Genomic DNA, 14,123 nt, shown 5'->3' on the forward strand with positions numbered 1-14,123 from the left:
AAAGATGACTTGGTGACGGCACTCCATGACAACTTCCTTTGGACTACTGCAACACACTGTCCATGGAGGTGCCCTTGGAGGCAACTCAGAAACTTCACTTTGGTCCAAAATGCAACAGCCAGATTACTGGCTGGGGTTCCATTTCTATATCAGCTCCAATTTTCATTTTAAAGCTACACTGGTTGCCCAGTGGGTGGGTGATATACCGTCCAAAACCTGTTTGAAGTCTATATTGTGATAAAAGGTAAAGGGACCCCTGACCGTCCAGTCGCGAACAACTCTGGGGTTGCGGCGCTCATTTCACTTTACTGGCTAAGGGAGCTGGCGTACAGCTTCCGGGTCATGTGACCAGCATGACTAAGCTGCTCTGGCGAACCAGAGCAGCACACGGAAACGGCGTTTACCTTCCCGACGGAGCAGTACCTATTTATCTACTTGCACTTTGACATGCTTTCAAACTGCTAGGTTGGCAGGAGCTGGGACCAAGCAACAGGAGCTTACCCCATCACGGGGATTCGAACCACCGACCTTCTGATCGGCAAGCCTGGGCTCTGTGGTTTAGACCACAGCGCCACCTGCATCCCAATCTATATTGTGGTATCGGTTTCATAATTTTTTTCACCTGGCAATATATTGCTAATCATGATGTGTCTGTGTGTGCTTTGCAAAAATCATGATGTGGGGAAGACCGTGAAGCCAGCCAATGCCTTTGTATAGCTCCATCCTTATTTCAGACATTGTGATATGCCACTTGTTGTTCCGCCATTTCTAAGAGGACCTTGGGAAGTGTGGGGGACCTTAAGTAGCATTTTAAAAAAATTTATTTTGAAAAACAAACACACCCCAACTCCAAAAACATTCAATTCGTTTATGTGTTTCAATGCATTTATTAAATTCTTACAAAACAGAATACAAAAAATTCTGGCATCAACAAGGTGTTACGAAGGAAAAAATTCCATCAAGCTGTATCAGTTAATAAAGTGCTTGGTTGCTGTTGTCTTATAAGTTTTTGTTTTTTATATATTTTTATGTTTTTTTTCCTCTTTTTTATTCTTTTTTAAATTTTTTTTTTTTGAACCAGTCCCTTTCTGAAGGACTTGCTGCTCATAGAGTCTCCAACGGTAGATTAAGGTGACTGCATGTCCCAAAAAAATGAAATAAACTTAAATTTAAAAGCTCCACAAAACCTTTGGCAGTCTTTCTGATAACCAGAGGAAAATATTTCTCCAGGACTGAATCTCACCCCCGCAAAAAAAAAGCAGCATGTGAAAAGAAACAGATTTTCACAGTAAAATGTTGCTAACCAACATCTAAGGAAATGAAAAATCTAGAGGAAGGAGACGTCGTTTAAAGCGATGACATTCCCACCACCACCTCAAATTTGCAGTTAATACAACTCATAATAAGAGGTACAGGAAAAAAAGATGCTTTCCAATAAAAGAATTTCACAAAGGAAAAACATTTGTTGGGTTGGTGGAAGAAAGAGATGTTTAAACTAAGAACTTTGGCAATATAAGGGTTAATAATCCATGCACAGTTTAAAGACTTTGGGGGGGGGACACAAACCAAAGATAATATACCTGGAAAGCTACCTTGAGAAGGCTGGTTAAGAGGATGTCAAAAGGGTACACTGGATTAAGTCCCCATCATGGAGACAAGAGGTTTCCCATATCTCTATGGGGGGACAAGTAACTTTGAACTCAGTTTAAACTTCCAGCTTCCAAACTAGGGGAATTGTGGCCGACTACTTCATGGCGATCCAATAAAGGGTATTCTTAAAGCCAAGGATGAAGGGAACCTGTGGTCATCCAGCTGCTGGCGAGACTCAGGACCGATTGGGAGTCCCAGCAAGTGGAAGGATACAGGTTCACCTGACCCCGTTTCCAAAGCCCAGAATCCCTTGCATGCTAAAAGATCGAGCTTTGGTTTGTATTGCAGTGTTAGACGTGGTAGGAAGACTTATTTCCCAGTAAAGTAGTTAAGGGAGGGGAGCCTTAAAAAGAGGAGGAAGAAAACACATGTTTTATCTTTGAATTGAGCGGTGGAAAAAAGAAATCAAAGCACCACCAGTTTTGGTCACACACACGAAAAGGTGCACGATCGCGGGAGTACGGAGAAGGATCAGAATTTTGCTCACGTCCTGAGAATAAACATTAAGCAGAAACAAAATTTCACCACACACCCAAAAAGCCTAAATATATTTGGGGGGGGGTGCATGGGGAGAAAATCCAGCTCATTGGCTAATCATGACTTATCCCCCATTGAAATGGAAACTAGACAAGTTAGCCGTAACTGTTGTTTTCAATGCAATTTATGAGCCAGTGTTGTGTCTCCCCCCCCCCTAGAACTCAAGCGGACTTCTTTCCTCCCCAGTTTAAGCAAGCCGGGGGGGGGGGATCACTATGTTGGCAAAAGCCAACCCCAACCAAGCAAGGGGTGATCTGACTTGGCAACGCAAGAATGGGAAGGCAGGATTGTGTCTTCGCAACAGCAGTTCTTTAAAGCAACAAAAACGACCACATGCCGAACATCACCATCGCCTGGCATTTTCAAGCCACAAAACAATCATCCGATCAGAAATTGGAGTGGGAAGAGCAGACTTTCAGTGACGCTCAAACCCAATTCCACGCACAAAGATGCAAGTCATTCACCACTCAGGAGAGAAGAGGTGGACTTGATTAAACTTCCATTATGGGATTTGCTTCCATTACGCTGAATGATTTCTAATGCTGGTTTGCTACCAAATCCAGGTACTTCGTCGTGGTGTGATCCTAGCACATTGCCCGCTTGCACACACAAAATAATGCACGGCCTTGCCCAGAGAGAGTATGCATATGAAGATATATAAGCACATTGGGGGGGGGGGGGAGAAGAACTGCAACAGCCATATTAAAGCGCTCCAAATCATCATATTTTGCAACAGTGCGCAATGATGCACACTCCATGCAGTGTATGGCATTTCGTTTTCATTAAACGTCGGGCAAAAGTCAAAAAGACCGAAGTTGGGAAAGGAAACCTTTGAGCAGTCCTTCACACGCTGAAATTATCCTGAGAAGTCCCCTTTATTTGAAGAGAGGAAGAGAAGGGAGTGGTTCTTGCCAAAGAACTTTGGTTCAAAAGCCAAACCACACAAGCTTAACCACAACCCTGCGAGTCAACAACTCAACATGGGCTTGTTGTTGGGGGAGTTTCCAGCACTCCTGAATTTTGGCCCTTCAGTAATGAACCGGGTGGGGTGGGGGGGCACTCGTCCCCCCCACCTTCCCCAAAACAGGATCAACTAATGCAGAAGAAGAACATGATCCCATACAAATTTATCTGGCCCTCTCAGAGGCAAATAGGATCACTCGTGGACCTTACAGTCGCCACCGCCTGAACAGGGTGAGCGGAATACGAGGACCACATTGTTTCTGGAGGAGCCGACGTGGCTGCAGACCAACTTGCCTATCTGCAACTTCTACTGTAGAAACCACTATGTGTTTCTGAGATATTACATGCGTAGTACTGGTGTAGTACTGAATAAGTGGGCTTAGACAAAACCCAAAAAACGTCACAGGTAGTGTTCCTGTGCTCAAAAGATCTGCTTTTAAAAACAAGGGTATGCTGTTTTTTCAAAGGTACGCCCGGCACCCTGCTCCCGCTGCAAAAAAACAACAACCCACCTCAGGGAGAAATCGGCTATCATTTTAACGTTGCCCCTGCAAACGTTAAAACCTGTTTCTGAACCTGTTTAAACCACTGTAGCTCCCAGTACTGCGGACACTGGGAACTGTGCATCTACCAAGGGTCCCAATGCTGGGCATCCTGGGAACTGTACATCTACTGTGGCTCCCAGTGCTGGTAACTGTACAGGAACTTGGGGACATTCAAGAGAACTCTATGCCCTCAGAAGTCGGCAATTCCCAGAATTCTTTAGGGTAGGCAAAATAAACCCAAAGAGGAAAGGGTTCCCAAACAGATCTGAAAATCTGCTGCTTAGATAACAGCCGAGAAAGGGGGAGAGAATCTCCCATCTTTCCACCAAAGGAACTGAAGATAACCTTGCAACATCTTTTGCAAATGCACTTGCAAGCAAAAGCAGCGTAGAAACCGCCACTCTCGGTCCCAGATACAAAGAGTTGCCTTCACTTCTTGCCCTGGATGGGTGGAACACACCATCCCAAGACAAGTTCACAGCCATCACCCGCAGCCTTGAGACAGCTTTTCTGACCCAAAAAGAAGGCATTGGGTGCACAGCCGTCCATTGTTCAAGTATTTCTTACCCTTAGATGAAGCTCTACAACCAAATAACAAAATGCGTTGTAAAACAAAGTTTAAAAAGAAAGATAAAGGGATTCCCCACCCCTTAAAAAAGAAAAACTCTCACTAACTTTACAGTGAGAAGACGGTGAACCTCACAGCCCAATCTGACCCCCACCCCACCCCCTTGAAAGGACATTTGCTAGATGCTGAATGTTCGTGAAAAGAAAGCGACAATAAATTTCACAGCCCGGGGTGTGTGTGTAATGGAATCATACTCTGAGCTGAACCACTGAAATTGATGGACAGGACTTACATAGGTCAATCAATGCCAATTGGTCTAACTGTAAGTATGAATGACTCTGGACCCAATCCTAGATACCATATTCACTGATTATGGTTTTCTTTGGGGTGGGGATCCAAAGTGGGAGGGAAGGAGTAGACAAATCAAGCCAAACTGTTCCACAACCCAATTATGCCTCTCACCCACAGCTGGGAGTTAGGGTAACCTGAAGAATAAAAAAAAAATTCTATCATCTATCTCTACCTAGACAACTATTGCATAGTATTTCTTAAGTTTTGGGCGGGGGGGGGAGAGAGAGGGGGGGGGAAATTAAGAGAAGAAGTTATCACTCTGAAAAAACAATCCTATCAAAATTCCAGATATGCACATCCGGACAGGAGTTTTAAGCAAGTTTAACAGCCAGGGGGAAAGCTGCCACACTGAAATAAAGTGAACTTAAAACAACAACAAAACTAGGGAGAATCCGCCAGTGCTGGTTTGTCATTACTGGGCACACTGGGCAATTCTTTAAATTTTATTTGAAACCGCTTGTCCGTGGCTACAACCTCCAAAGGGTTCTAGAAATGGTTTGAAAACTAGCGAAAAGGGTCCTCGAGATGGAGCTTTGCCTTATCCCATCGCAGCAGAGGTACGTTGCTTTGCACAATGCAAAGAGGGCAACGCAGAGAGTCCCATCACCTCTCACCCACCCAGCAAGGAGGGAAGAGGGTAGCACCCCCCCCCAGCCCCATTTAAAGGGCCTGGAGTTTGGGCACAGTTATGCCATGACCTTGCAAACAACGCTGTCCCAGCAGAGACTCCCTCTGAACCAGACCGAGCTTTTCGCTCGGAGAGGGACAGCCGCAAAATGGATGGGAAACAGCTGCAGCGAGAGAGACAACAGCCAACCAGAACCTCCCGAAAGAGGACTGGGAGACCCTCTAGAACAGCGTGTCCCAAACCTGGGTCTCTGGCTGTTTTGGGGACTACAGCAGTTCCCATCATCCATGACCACTGGTCCTGCTAGATAGGGATCATGGGAGTTGTGGTCCAAGAACTGCTGGGGTTTGGGAAACAAGGCTCTAGAACAGGCATCCCCAGATGTTTTGGACTACAATTCCCATCTTCCTCGACCACTGGTCCTGTTAGCTAGGGATCATGGGAGTTGTAGGCCAAAACATCTGGAGGGCGGCAGTTTGGGGATGCCCGCTCTAGAAGTTGTTGCTCCAGACACACAACCCCCCATCCTCCTCCTGACCGTCAGCTGAGCTGGCATAGCACAGACAGGAGCTAGACCCAAGCAATGCCTGGGGTGGGTGCAAGCACTTGTGTAAATTTCTGGGCGTCTTTTTTTTTAAAGCAGCAAACAAAGATTGCCTTGCAGTGACTTTTGCATTAAACAAAACAATCCCATTTTGGGGTGGGGGGTGTGGCAGCGACAAACCCATCTTGATTGGGCCAATCTTTCCCCCCCGCAGAAATAGGGGGAAAGCTGGGTTTGAATCAAAATGGGCAGTGCACATCGCATGCGTTATTTTGGGGGGCAGGGGTGGGGGGTGGACAAGAACGACCCCATTGATACTCTGGGCCGGCGCTCTCAGAACCACCACCAGAAAGCCCCAAACACTCCCACCCCAAAGCTTACAGAATCGGCAGCTCTCGGGTGTGTGTATGGGGGGGGGACTCTGCCCACTATCACCACCCCAATCAAATGGATCTTTACAAACCCGACACCCACCCACCCACCCACCCATAAACGCCCACAATGCCTTCTGGGGCAAAACCTAAATCCACACACCGCACCCCCCCCTCAAACCGCAGCGTTCTTTTCAGTTCTAGAATTCCGTTAGGTTGAAAACGAAACAAAACATTTTTTAGAAATAGGAAGAGAAACAGCAAAGCCACATAAAAAAGGAAATGAAAAAAAGGAATAATACACCCAAATACTTAAAATGCTACCTTTAAAAAGTTGAGGACTTTTAAGGGTGTGCCCCCCCCCCAATATTTTCACAGTATAAAAAGAGGCAACAGAAAATAGAGTAACAGTAGCCAGTTTTTTTTAAGCTTTTCCCCGGGGGGGGGGTGTCAACCTGGTGTTTCCAAAGAAGCAGGAGGGAAGTGGGGGCAGAGAAAGCAATTAATTTTTTAAAAAAACAAAACAAAATTATATTACATGTGTGTCAAAATGCAACCTTTTGGGGCGGAATTAATAAAAAAAAACCTGTGGGTTAATACGGAGGTTGGTTTTTCTTTTTCCTTTAAGAGAGATTTATAAAGGGAAAAGGAGGGGAGTTGGGGGGGGGAGTCGAGAGGAGCCAGTGTTCAAACAAGACCAGGAAACAATACAAAACAAAAAGAAAAAAGAAGAGAATAGATCCTTGGAATCCAGCCAACTTGAAAGAGGGGGCCTGATCTTGTTTTTCTTCCCACCCCCCTATCAAAAACAGTATACATATATAGAGATATATTGTCCGAAAATGGGAGGGGGGGGGACGGGGATGTACACGCAGCCGGGAGGAGGGAGGTGCGTTCACATGTGGTCTCCCACCAGGACCAACGGCGTAACCAGATGCTGGTTGGCGTCCAATTTTGCCATGCTCGTCTTCTGCCGCCGCTTGGCCAGCTTTGACTCGGATGGCGGGGAGAGCTGCATGGAGCGTGAGGTAGCTTTAATGATGATGGGGGAGTGCGACTCCACGGCAGCCTCGTCCTCCTCGTCCCGCATCAGCTGGCGGTTGACGGCGATGGCTTCGGCCGCAAAGGACGTCAGCTCTTTGGCACAGCTGTTCCTGCAGAGAGCAGGGGGTGGGGGTGGCGTGTTTAGGAAAGAAGAAGAAGGGCCTTGCCGGATCGGGCCAGCAGCCCCCGCAAAGCCTAGCATCATCTTCTCATGGGCCCGGCCAGATGCAAAGCCCGCAAGCAGAATTTGAACGCCAGAGCAGCTCTCTCCCCCCTCCCGTGGCTTCCGGCAACTGGGTTTCAGAAGCAATTCTGCCTCCAACTGTGGAGTAGGGTTGGGCAATATAATCATCCAAAACCAGTTTCAAGCACATATCGTGATATTGGTTTCATAATTTTTGACCTGGCAATGTATTACTGTATTATGGGGGACATGTGTGTGTGCTATGCAAAAATCACAACATGGGGGAAACTGAAACCAGCCAAGGCTTCTACATAGCTCCATCCTAATTTCAGATTTCAGACATTGTGATATATTGGTATATCGTGACATTTAGCTGGCGATATATCGCGACGTTGAAAACCAGGTGTTGCCCATCCCTATTGTGGAGGCAGAACAGTCATGGTATTATAGAGTTGGAAGGGGCCCCGAGGATCCCTTAATTTTCCCCACAGTGGCTCAAAATTATGGGGTGGAGGTTCAGGGGTTTTCTCTTACCTTTGAAGAATGATTGGGGTTGGGAGAGTGTTATCTGGAGCACACTGAAAAGAAAAAAAAAGGAATGAGAGAGAGAGTGAGAGCTAATATTATACCAAGGCAAGATTTTCTGTCCTACAACAGGGTTTCGCACACTTGGGTCTCCAGCTGTTTTCAGACTACAATTCCCATCATCCCTGACCGCTCTTCCTGGTAGCTAGGGATCATGGGAGTTGTAGTGCAATAGCAGCTAGAGACCCAAGTTTGGGGAACTCTGGTCTACGACTTCCCACACCCAAAAGCAGGGAGGGGAAAAACACAAATTTACTAAGGCACAACTTTCTCACACTCCTAAATTTTATCTGAAAGGCAGGGTTTTTAAACATTTTATTTAACTCATTATATATCATTTCCCAGAAAGCCTTTACCTCTTTACAAGTCCACCACATATGGTGAAAGATACCTTCCTTCTCTTTACATTACTCGTTAGATCTTGTCCTATACATTTTAGCAAGTTTTGATTGTGTTAAATACTATCTACACATCATTGTTATCACATTTTCTTTAAGTGCACTACATGCAGTAAAGTTAATACCTTCATTCCACAGCCTGTCCCAAGACTCTAACAGAATATTATATCCAAAGTCTTTTGTAGTCTTTTGCAGAAGCCTTTTTACCGGTTATAGTAAGTGAAGAGATACCAAGAAAAGATAAGAGACTGTTCATGTATGCAACAACAGCGGCAAGAACCCTTTTAGGCCAAAAATGGAGACAGGAAGTACCAACTAACGAAGAATGGCAGATGAAAATGATGGATTTTGCAGAACTGGCAAAACTGACGGGGGAAATCCGAAACCAGCACAATCAAGTATTCCAAGAAGACTGGAGTCAATTTACTGGTATACAACATTTGAAAGATCATTGTAAGCAATTAACAACACTAGTCGGGGTTATCTGAAGATTTGTACTGAGAATTTTTTTTTACCTTTCTATATTTATTTAAACTTTGAGGTGTTTTGTGATTAGTCTTATTAGAATCGGAAAATATATAAAATGCTCTGATATAAAGGTTTAACTTTGAAAGCCAAGATGTGGGAGGGAAGGAAGTCGATAGGCTCTAAAGAGCCAAAGAGGTAAAGTGGATAAAAATGATGTGATTATATATGTTTACGGTAAATGGAAAATTAATAATTATTTATTTAAACAAAAAAACGAAAGGCAGGGTTTGAGGAACCTTCAGAGGATAGCTCTGCAGCGCCACCTAGAGCACCAGGGATTCCAGACCCACACTGTGAATCCTGATCAGACAGGTATCCTCTGTTTTGCTTCTGAATACACATTCTCATTGTGATGGCTTTCTCACAGAGGCTAACTTGTTAAACGCAGAACTGTTAAGAATAAGTATAGTTCCCAATTGCCCACAGAGAAGTCAAAGGACCTCTGCCCCAACTGCAATCTTGGTTAAGGGCAGGCTTGCTTAGTAGTAGCCAAGGGAATCTTTACAAGGGAAAATCCTGGGTTAAGTCCCTCTCCAGAGGGGGCCTGCCTGAATCTCTGTAGAGATGCTGCCAGTCAGTGTACACAATACTGAACTAGATGAACCAAAGGCTTGTCTCATTTCATGCAGAGAGAAAACGAGACAGGTTTATTGGGGGCTGCAAAAAAACAGAAAAACACCCTAAGCCCAAACCAATGACCCCCCCCGCCTTTTTCTTCCCACTGTGCTCACCCCTTGCACCCACGAGTGCTTGAGAACTTCGCCTGCGCTGAGGCGCTTCTTGGCATCCCTGACGAGCAGCTTGGAAATGAGGTCTTTGGCTCCGAAAGAGATGTGAGCCCAATCCTTGTCGGGGAATTCGTACTTCCCCTCCTGGATGCTTTCAAATAACATGTTCTGGAAGGAAGGAAGGAAGGAAGGGTCACAGAATCATACAAAATCACCTTTTCTGTTTTACTGCTGCATTACAGTGTTCACTCATGTGCTAAGACCCCTAAATCCTTTCCACATGTTCTGTTTGTGCCGCCCCCCCAAAAAAATCTTAAATTGGTGCAGCTGGTTCTCCTTGCCCAAGTGCAGAACCTGACATTTGTCCCCATTGCAAGGAACGAAAAAAAGAGGAAGGCAACAGAGGCCTGCTCACCTGGCAAGCGGGACAGGCTTCGCCGCGGTCCCAGCCGCAGTCGGTCCCGCAGTGGCCCACAAAAGGCGGGTAGCCGCTCAGCATGATGTAGAGGATGACCCCCAAACTCCACAAGTCGCATCGCTTGTCGTAGATCGAGGCTTCCTCGTTGAACGCTTCCACAACCTCCGGGGCCATGTATTCAGCCGAGCCGCACTGGAATCAGGCGGAGAAAGGGTTAAAAGCCGCAGAGTCACACTTTTGCTTTTCAAAATTCCCCCACCACCACAAACAAAAAGGTTCCGGATTTCACATGCAGAAGAAATGCATGTGATTCGAAACCACTAACTTTGCTAACAGGCAGGAAAGAAACTCCAGTTTGCTCTTTCAGAAACACGCACATTTTACACGAATGGAAAGTTGTTTTACTGTCTCAGATCTCTGGCTCCCACAATGAAATTATTTAGCAAGAGATCTGGATTGGCAAGGCAGGGGGAAAGCCTCAACCGTCTCTACGGATGTGACTCCAGCGGCAAGGGTTCTTTATGCTCAGAAATGGAAGGAGGAGAGAACAGCCTCCAAGGAAGAATGGCAGATGGAAATCCTTGAATATTCAGAGGTGGTAAAACTGATAGCACTGATAAGAGAGACAAATTCAGAGTCTTTTAAAGAAGGCTGGGACCCATTCTTAGTCTGTCTATAAAAAGTTTTTTTTTTCCCATACGCGAAGACCCCAGTGGGGTTTGAAGTGTAATAAAAACAGCAGAACATATTACGAAACATGTTAGAAAGGATGAAATTAGATAAGACACTGAGGACTGGAACCTTAAAACGCAATCGTAGCTTGGTCAAATTGGAATATGATTGTTGAGTAACAAATGTAACATTCTATATGGAATAAAGGATAAAATGTTATAGATAGATACAGTGGTACCTTGGTTTAAGACCAGTTTAGATTATGAAAAACTTGGATTAGGAACGCTGCAAACCTGGAAATAGGTGTTTTGGTTTGTGAACTTTGCCTTGGAAGCAGAACATGTTGAGTGTGTGCCATTTGTAAATTGATTCCCCTGCTGCTATGGGAAAGCACGTCTTGGTTTAAGAACGCTTTGGTTTAAGAACAGACTTCCGGAACGGTTTAAATTCGTAAACCAAGGTGCCACTGTATAGATATATATATATAGAGAGAGAGAGAGCGCACTGGCAAGGAGACATTCACATGATGTGCAGTTTACTTGAGAAACTCAGTACCGCGACAGTACAGTAGGTTGGAATGTGATCTGTCCTGGATGCTTCAGTTGAGACGCCTGCATTGCAGGGGATTGGGCTAGATGGCCCCTGGGGGTCCAATTCCATAATCCAGACCGGGAAGCATTTTCTCTTTCACCAAGTAGCCATGCTCTGTGGACAGCACCAGCCGAGTTTTGCTTCAGCTGGGGGGCGCATGATCAACATGCCCCCGTCCCACATTTCACCCGTCATAAATAAAGCCCCCCCCCCACCCGGGACATTCTTTCCTAGAAGCCCTCACGGCCAGGAGAAGGGAGACCATCCAAGGTCTATAAAAAGCCAGGCAGCGTTTCCTGGAAAAAGGACTTGCAATGTTCAGAGCTCCGCTATAAACCTGCCAGGATAAACCTGTCAAATGAAGAAGGGAAGGGGTTTGCACATGCAAGAGTTGGGATATCCCTGAACACAAATACTGCCTGGAATTATGTTCTGCTCCCCACCCCTTAAAAAAGAAAAAAAGAAAGAAAGTCCAATTGCACTTGCAAAGGAACTTGGTGCAAGGGCTTAAGATATTTGCAAATATTTGATCCAAAGTCCTTTGTGAGCAAATGCATTTTCTCACACTAGCTAAAATATAAAGCAAAACAAAAAAACTGTACTGGAGCACAGAAATAACTCACGACAAAAAGGCTCAAGGGTTTGAAAAAAATGAATTCATTGTTTTGAAAAGTGCAAACCAAGCTGCTAGACCTCAGGTTGTTGGGGAGAACACATTGCCCCAAAGCTGGTGTTTCCCAGACTTTGGATACCGGTACAGATATCATTACAGTATTATTTTTTATTTATTGTATTTGTACACTGCCCTATGCCCACAGGTCTCAGGGCGCTTCGTAAGATAAAATTACAATTTAAAACTCCTCAAAACACACAATAAAAACAAAAACAACCCAACAACACACACGACACACATTTTAAAAGGGTGGCGGGTGTCAATCAGCCCAAAGCCTGGTTAAAGAGGAACTTTTGTGCATTTAACTTGTGCACATTTCAGCTTAATATATACTTGGCAAGTAAGTAATAATAATTAAGAAGCGTGCCAAAAATGGGGGAAGACATCCAGTGGGAATCTTACCCAACGTGTTTTGACTCTACACAATTTTGGCTTTATGCTCTATCCCCAGAATTTATCCCCCACAAGAGTTGAGCCTGTGTTTTCCTGGAATAAGATTGCGGTTTCAGTTAAGGGCTTGGGAAGAGGGCTGTAATTTGGGGGCAACCCTCCCCCCCCACCAGACCTTTGAAACAATCCACTGGCACAGTTCTTGCATGGAAGAAGAAAATAAATCCATCTAGTTAGTAGTGCCTGGAGAAAACAAAAATACTGGGGGCAGGTTTGGAAATCGGAACCTCGAAGTTCATTCATAAAAAAACACCACAGAACCGTAGAGTTGGAACAGACCATGAGGGTCATCCAGTCCAACCCCCCTGCAATGCAGGAATATGAGGCTGTCCTGAACTTGCAACCTTGGCATTATCAGCACCATGATCTAACCCAGGCATGGCCAAACTTGGCCCTCCAGCTGTTTCGGGACTACAAATCCCATCATCCCTAGCTAACAGGACCAGTGGTCAGGGATGATGGAAACTGTCGTCCCAAAACAGCTGGAGGGCCAAGTTTGGCCATGCCTGATCTAACCAATAGAGCTATCCAGGCTGACATTCATTTGATGTATTTATAGTAATCGTCAATATTTATTATTTGTACCCCCACCCACCTGACTGCATTGCCCCAGCCACTTCTCCCAAGTTGGCAGCTTGCAGCTTTTTTTAAAAAAACATCCATTTTAAAATGCCAATTAATTGAAACAAATCAGCTAAAAGTAATAAGTCAAAATACAATAAAACACATGGGGAGGGACAGATTAAAAATACCGGTGGCTCTGACAGCAGGCCAGTTGGCGACATCAACTGCACCCGTTTTTTGTGTTTCTATTTTAGTATCCTCAGCAAACTTAAGACACCCTTCTCCTGGCTCTTAAAAAAAACAAACCAGGTACATTATCAAGAGAGGCAAAAACTCGATCTTGAAGTTATTCCACGCTGAATTAATTTTAGTTCCAAAACGATGATCAGTTTATACGCTTCGGGATTACCAATCTGTCGTTTGCAGATTTAAAAAGAAGGGGGGGGGGACAGAAGTGGAAAGTGAAACTGGTTTAAACAGAATGTACCTGCCTAAACCCTTCTGTATCCATACAGAAATATTAAAAAAAACAATGAGAGGAGCAGAGAACCCCTGCTCACCGGCCTCCTAAACCCTGTCCCTTAATCCCAAATACGTAGCAAAGGAAGGAAGAGGAGGAAAGGGTTCTGTGATGGAAAGGGCACTCTGCACAAGCTCAGAGGAACCCTTGACTTTGCAGCTGCAAACTTGCACAGCACCAAGACCCTTCCCTGACGCCAGCCAACCGAGGCAACCGAGTTCACTCTTTTTTTCACCGCATCCTCCCTTCCCCGAACGAGACCAGATCAAACCAGCCGAGGCACAATCCACCTGGCGCCGCGTCAGCTGCCCTAACTCTGCCCTTCCTCGAATTAATACATACGCAAATCCACATTATCCGGACTCGGGCAAATCCTCCAGAACAGGGGCAGGGCACAGAGTCCGGGTAACTCGCCCAACCGGCTGGCTTACAAAAAGGGAGGAGGGAAGAGCTGCTCTGGAGCCGATCTGCCTCGGGGGGCACATAAAGAGGGCGGCGGAAGGATGTATGACGCTGAGGGAACCCACAAGGTCATCCAGGCCAACCCCCTGCGACACAAGAACCCCAACTAATGCAGGAACAGGTTTCAATGGCTTTCGGGAGAGTTCATT

General features: G+C 45.5%; 1 protein-coding gene across 1 annotated transcript in view; it reads right to left on the reverse strand.

Moving 5' to 3' along the window:
• Positions 1 to 987: 987 nt before the first annotated feature.
• MKNK2 (MAPK interacting serine/threonine kinase 2) overlaps positions 988 to 14,123 on the reverse strand; it is a 38,404-nt gene continuing 25,268 nt past the window's right edge. The window contains exons 11-14 of the mRNA XM_035119469.2: positions 10,040 to 10,234; positions 9,628 to 9,792; positions 7,920 to 7,963; positions 988 to 7,311 (exon numbers count right to left, since the gene is read on the reverse strand). Coding sequence (XP_034975360.1) covers positions 7,053 to 7,311; positions 7,920 to 7,963; positions 9,628 to 9,792; positions 10,040 to 10,234 — 663 coding nt within the window. The 3' untranslated portion in view covers positions 988 to 7,052. The remainder of the gene's footprint in view (positions 7,312 to 7,919; positions 7,964 to 9,627; positions 9,793 to 10,039; positions 10,235 to 14,123) is intronic.

The sequence above is a fragment of the Zootoca vivipara genome, chromosome 6, assembly GCF_963506605.1.
Source record: "Zootoca vivipara chromosome 6, rZooViv1.1, whole genome shotgun sequence".
Lineage (NCBI taxonomy): Eukaryota > Metazoa > Chordata > Lepidosauria > Squamata > Lacertidae > Zootoca > Zootoca vivipara.